The 6,696-nt window shown below is 33.8% G+C and overlaps 1 protein-coding gene across 1 annotated transcript; it reads left to right on the forward strand.

The window, feature by feature from the left end:
- Positions 1–4,065: 4,065 nt before the first annotated feature.
- LOC139875125 (F-box/FBD/LRR-repeat protein At1g13570-like) lies at positions 4,066–6,006 on the forward strand. Its single transcript, XM_071862489.1, has 4 exons — positions 4,066–4,213; positions 4,264–4,898; positions 5,518–5,682; positions 5,794–6,006. The coding sequence occupies exons 1-4, from the start codon at positions 4,066–4,068 to the stop codon at positions 6,004–6,006; spliced, it is 1,161 nt and encodes a 386-aa protein (XP_071718590.1).
- Positions 6,007–6,696: the final 690 nt, after the last annotated feature.

The following is a 6,696-nucleotide window of genomic DNA, read 5'->3' on the forward strand; positions in this document are numbered from 1 at the left end:
TAATTTTTAGTCCGTTGCGTCGAGCGTTGAGAGTTGACTCTGGTCCCGGTTCCGGATTTTCGAACGTCCTTGCGTACAATTTAATATCTTGTACTTTGCGTTTTGAATCTTGTACTCTTGTAATTCTGAGACGTTTCTTATCAATAATTGGAACCTCTTTGATTGTATTTTGTACTTTTGAGCTTTTTGGTCGTTTGCGTCTTCAATTCGTCGAATCTGTCTTTTGTCTTCACCTTTTATTATTTAAACGAATATCACTTGTAAATAGAACAATTGCAACTAAAATCTTGTCTTTCTTGAGGAATAATGCTATGAAATATATGTTCGTTTTTAGCATTATCATATCTCATTGAAACAGGTGCATTGAGTGGCATATTAAGCTTATTAAGAACATTTTTCAACAATATTCTTCGATTCATGGGTTTTTCGGGTGCAATTGGGAGTTTTAACTGAATTCTAAAACAATCTAGGGGAAAATATATGGGAATGTTGTTAATAAACTGGAAAGAACCCCCACAACATAGATGAACAACAAATTTACCATCATTACGACAATTCATTAACATTAAAATAATTGCAAAAATGCTTAAATGTGTACCTTTTGATGCCAATAATCTCTGAAATGAATTTGAAATAATGGAATATGAGAGTGTGTATGAACTCTTCCACGGCCATTCTTTATTTACTGATATAATCTTATCCAAAAAAATCTAGGAAATCTGACAAAATCTTATCCAGAAAATCCAGTTCTGATCAGATAAAGTCGCAAGGCCGCAAGGTCGCAAACTTGCGCCTTGCGCGGGTCTAGTGGCAAGGTTTCTTGCGACTTGCACGGGCATTCTGGCAAATTTTTTTTTTTTTTTTGGGCTCTGAGGAAAAAAGGGTGAAAAAATGGGGAAAAAAGTGATAATCCCACAACAATTTTACGATTGGGTATTGATTTGATTGAATACAATATACCCATTTCCAAATAGTGCTTATACAAACATTAATTTATCTTTGCATATTTACTGTGAACGAAAAATAACTTTACTACACGCACATATATCAGTTTTAACAAACAAGAACATGTGGCACAGATACATTGTACCATACAGCATGCCAACTGTAGGATCTCAATATTTTCAGTAACCCATTAGGAGAAGTCGATGAAGTCAGCATCATGGATTAATTAATTTTAGGTTCCAACCACACAACAAACAATTAGTACGTATTGTCTTGTTTGTAGTCTTAAAAAACAGGAACACTGAGCGATGTGGTATTTTGAACCCGTGGTAATATCTGCAGTAACAGCATGAGATTCAGGTAAATCTAAACTTACATTCAAATGGTTTTCAGGCACAACAGACCTCTCACAGTCTCGCGTTAATTTTAAAATCTGCAATATGAACAGCTCGAGTTTTGCCAACATTTATACTAGTTACTAGAATTGAGTTACATCGGGTTTAAGAATTCAGTCACATTTTGAGCACGTCGGTATGTGGAAATCTTCTTTTCAGAAATTTTCATGGATTTCAATATCACCATCGGGTCTTTGCTTCATCCCAAAACTCTTATCTGAATTGCTGCTGTCATAACCCAGACTTTCTATTGCTGCTGCCCACTGCAATCAACGTATATTGTTTGATGTTGGTTGGAGCTCTTTTGCTGCAAATTCCACTTTCGTCAAATCATTAAAAAAAAAGAACGGAGAAGAAGATGGAGAAGGAAGTATCTTTGGGTTTACACAATGAAGACAAGAACGAAGAAAAGCCTACCCTGATTTTGATTGGCGAAGCGGGAGAATATATTGCGACTGTGAGGTGCCCTCGTGTGAATGATTTTATAAATTTTGGCATGTCTTTAATAGGCATTTATCAAAAGTTCAAATTAGTAGCGCTAATTTGAAGACATGAAAGTAGGCGAAAGAGATACATACCTTGCGATCTTTAAAACTCAAGGATTATAACGAAGATTTGGTTTACGGAGAAGCAATCTAAAATTTGTTATGGTTCCTCAAGATTGTAACCAGGTTGGATCGTCGGGTGCGAATTTTATGAACTTCGAATATAGATGCCTTCCAAAACTTGGCTAACTGTGGTTTTTCCCCTCCTTCTTCCGATACTTTGATTGGTGATTGATCTTCTTATGCTCTCTCCTTTAAGATCGAGAACTCTTCCGGAAAATATCGGTCGAGAGATTTTACATGGCAAGTTTAAAAAGGTCGAAGATTCGATGCTTGTTACGTTTTGTCATTTTTCCGTAAGGTCTACTGTTGGATGTTAGTTTGATGTTTTTTTTTATGTTTTTTGTTTCGATTCTCCTTCTGGGGTAGTTTGGTTTGCCTTAATGTAGATGAGACTCGGTATAGATAGTTAGATTCTATGCTGCTTTTTAGGTACGAGCCTCATCAGGTCATCTTTTGTATATTTGGTTAAAGACGTTTTCTTTTAGAAAACATTTTCGATTTTATAGAAGTTTTCGTTATTTTTGGCAAAAAAAGATCAACTTCCACAAACAAACTACTACTCGATAAAAATTGGTATTGTAATTCCTTATATGGCAACACACATTGTACTACCTTAAAGGCGTCGTCGTTGTTGATGTCAACATCATCGAGATACCAACCACTCACACTTAGTTAGTTTTCATTATGTTGTTTAAATTCTTAGATAGCGCAATGCTAAATGATAGGTTTACATCGGTTTAAGAAGTCTATCACACTTGAGCATCTTGGTACGTGGAAAGATCATCGACTTCAATTGAAAGAAAGACAAATTATTTACTTAATTAAATTATTAGTTGATTAAAGTTTAACTAAAGAGTATTGAACTCCGTACTAATTTTAATTGAACAAGGACCTATTCTCCAAATAAAAAGTTTTGGTTAAAATTCGAGGTATGTTTACTTATGCCACAGTGACCTAAACCCTATAAACCTGAAAGTCTGACAAAACTTAAAACGAGAGGGACTGCAAGTTTCGGCGCTAAACTCTAATCGGTACTCCAATGGATTCATCTTTTATTTTGAATATCGGTAAGTTTATTTCTCCCTCATAATACGATTTAATGATATTCAAATAAACGTACTTATGTGTGAAAAACATGATTCATGTTGTAATTTCTATTCGACTTTTTATTTTCTTCAATTTAATGCTGTCACACATTCATTGTTTATTCCAGTTGAATTAGTTCATTCTGGTTTAGCAATTCGAGTTATTTGAGATTGTTATAACCTAGTTAGCGATTTACTCTAAACATATTCAAGAGACCGAATATTAACTTAGATACTTATTAGAATCCCTAAAGAATAAAGCAGCAAGTATGAATAGATTGCTTTATAAAGACGACTAATCAACAAATAGAAAAATGCATATAGTATCAACTAAGTGTATTCAGATTACCTGATGAGTAATTGGCTTGAAACCAGTACTGTAAGCTCCATATGGGCTGCACAAATCTTAATATTAAACAGGAAACATTAATGATGTTACTTATTGGGAGATGACATGAAAGTTACATAAGCACAACAGAAAAATATTTGACAACTACTAAAAAAGATAAGTCCCTTTATGAAACCATAGGTGGTAAAATGGGCAGGTTAGTTAATGATTGGTTTGTTAACTAGATACATGTGAGGTTGCGTTGACCTGAAACACTTCTCGTCCAAACTTTTATACAAATAACTAGTGTATCAAATAAGATAATCAAATACATATATATACTACTTTGATAATAAACTAAAACTTTGATAGAAATGATTTGGGAGGTTTTATGGATCGAAGATACACATTGGGAAACTTTCAGTTCATTAGATCTGTTGTTTATCAAGCAGTTTTTCTATTTTACCTTTTGACCCATTGAGAGATATATCATAGCCCAAATCGACCCATTTATAAGAAAATTGATCTTACTTCCATTCATAAGTAAATTGATATAACATCGGCCTAAGAACTACATCACATTTTGCGCATCTTGGTTGTGGAAATCTTTATCGATTTTGATTGAAGAAAAAACAAATTAATAAAAATAAAAATAAAGAGTATCATAGTAATTAAATAAACCAGTCTTTGTTTTCTTGAATGTAATGACAGATAACAATGCTAAGAGGAGGTTTGTAACTTGTACTGAAATGGATAGAATCAGTAATTTGGCAGAGAATTTGATAGACTCGATTTTAGAGAAGCTACCTGTTGTAGATGCGGTGAGGACACATGTCCTGTCAAAAAATGGAGGTACAGATGGACCTCAATTAGGTCATTGGTTCTTGATAAACATTTCTCAGAAAAGTTTGCAAAAAATGGAAGTTTTGGTCATAATGGATTTATTAGGATCACAAACTATATCTTTAACTATCTCAAGGGTCCTCGCTTAAAGTTACATCTTCACATACCATACATGTTTCTTGATAGTTTCCAAGAAGTCAATCAATGGATTTCATCATTGTCAAGAGATGGTGTTAGAGAACTCATCCTTACAAATTCAAACCAACGTTATCAACTTCCATATTATTTATTTCATTGTCTAGAATTGAGAATCCTAGAACTTGACAACTGTATCATTAAGCCACCACTTGAGTTTCAAGGATTTCTATATCTCGAAAAACTTAGGCTTAGGAATATTGAATTTGGGGCTAACTTACATGGAACTATTATCAACTTCCCACAGCTCAAGATGTTGCAATTGTTTGAATGCACCAATGTTTACAATTTCAAGATCAAGTCTACAAAGTTGTTTCAGTTATTGATCAGGAGTTGCCCCGATGCAACTTTGCTCCACTTGTTGCATAGTAAATGTCTTAGTGAGTTTGGTATATTTATCAAAAAACCTATTCAGGGAGTTGAGAGAGTTAATTTGGCAAGCTTGTTAAGTAATATGCCATGTGTTGGGTATTTTGTTATCGACGGGTATTTTCTCCAGGTACGAGTTGAATTTTAAATTCTAGGGTTAAGGCTACTCAAGGGCCATATACTTTTTGTTTTGTTCCGATGTAGTCCATATACCCAAAAAATACTATTATAGGCCATAAACTTTGAAAAAGTGTATCGATGTAAACAAAAGGTAACTTGTTACCGGCTAAACAGGTCACCTTTTGTTTACATCGATACGGAAAATATGTGACCTACATCGATACACTTTTTGAAAGTATGTGAACTACATTAGTACTTTTTTTTTGTATAAAGCTTACATTGGAACAAAAAAAATTATACTTTTTTGAAAATCAACCTACAAAATCGATCAACCTTATTTATCAGGTCAACGGTTTACATTAACACATTTTTTTAAAGTTTATGGCCTATAATAGTATTTTTTTTTTTGGGTATATGGACTAAATCGGGACAAAATAAAAAGTATATGACCCTTGAATAGCCTTAACCCTAAATTCTAATATTTATATTTTGCTCTTCATCATTTTGCGTTTGAGCAAGTGAACTTTACCATTCAACTCTTGTGTATAGTTAGTTCTCATATATTATTTCGTATCATCTTCCAACCATATCTTCTTTGTTAACTTATAATCTTACTTTCACCCTCACAGTTTTCCATTGCGGAAAATATTCCCAAGTGGCTTCCACACCCAACTAATAGTTTAAAGCTTCTCTACTTACGAGACTTCAAATTTGGTGATTTGTACCAACTTCAAGGTGTTTTATGTATCCTTCGGAACTCACCTAACTTGAGACGACTTGATGTGTACAATCAGGTAAAGAGTGCTAAACGTTTCTCTTGTGTTTTTGTGTTGTGTGTGCATATATATTAATTTAATGTGGGTTCCTTTTATACACAGTCAGTCTCACTTTTAATGTGTTTCCAGGATCTTCCAAACGTGTATTTGGATGTGAAACCAACAATAGCTTATTTGGAAGCTTCTGACTGTTTGGACCAGACATTGAACTGCTTGAAAATTATAAATATAATGGATGTAGAAAGATCAAGATCCTTGTTGCTATTTATAAAGCTTTTACTTGAACATTCTCCCACTCTTGAAAAAATATCAATCCGACCACGTGCAACTGTTGATGTTTAGGAAAGGTACAACTTCTCTAAGGATGTTATGTGGTTCCCACGAGCTTCCTCGAAAGCAGAGCTTCACTACTTGGATCCGTAACTACAATCCACTAATAACTTTAAGTTACTTTATAATTTAGTTGTATTCTGATTGTATGCATCATATATGTTATGGGTTTTCATTAACTCGCAGAGTGGTACTATAAAACCGGTAACCCTCCTGGTATTTATTTATACTTTGCGAGTAGCTAGAATAAAAACTAGATCAAGTGTTCCTTACACAATAGTTGTGTAACAAGCATCTTTGGAAAAAGAAAATTCACAGATTGATTTGTCTGGTTAAAATGTACATATCACATCTATAGTGTAATGTTTGGATATTCTTGTTATTGTAACTATAGTGTTATAAGACCTTTACCAACCCTCCGTTAGTTTCCCCCTCGTCAGATGATGTGTTAAAAATTGACGAAAACTGACGGCCCCTAATGGAGCGTCAGTTAGTTTTGTATCCATCCGTCACCAAGTGGCACAAATGTGAAGGTGCGTTTGTTTTCTCCCAACCAATCAAAAATTTTCATTAATTATATTTTTATTATTAATTAATTTTTTCCCACCCATTTTCAATCTGATTTTACCACATCACTCTATCCAATATTTGAAAAAAAAACTGACATATGGGGTTAAAAAATGTCAGAAATTGACATTGCCA

The sequence above is a fragment of the Rutidosis leptorrhynchoides genome, chromosome 11 (assembly GCF_046630445.1).
Source record: "Rutidosis leptorrhynchoides isolate AG116_Rl617_1_P2 chromosome 11, CSIRO_AGI_Rlap_v1, whole genome shotgun sequence".
Lineage (NCBI taxonomy): Eukaryota > Viridiplantae > Streptophyta > Magnoliopsida > Asterales > Asteraceae > Rutidosis > Rutidosis leptorrhynchoides.

Coding starts and splice junctions, on each gene's coding strand:
- LOC139875125 (XM_071862489.1), top strand. CDS start 4,066: ATGACAGATAACAATGCTAAGAGGAGGTTTGTAACTTGTACTGAAATG. Junction 4,214..4,263: donor TGTCCTGTCAAAAAATGGAG/GTACAGATGGAC, acceptor AACATTTCTCAG/AAAAGTTTGCAAAAAATGGA. Junction 5,683..5,793: donor GACTTGATGTGTACAATCAG/GTAAAGAGTGCT, acceptor ATGTGTTTCCAG/GATCTTCCAAACGTGTATTT.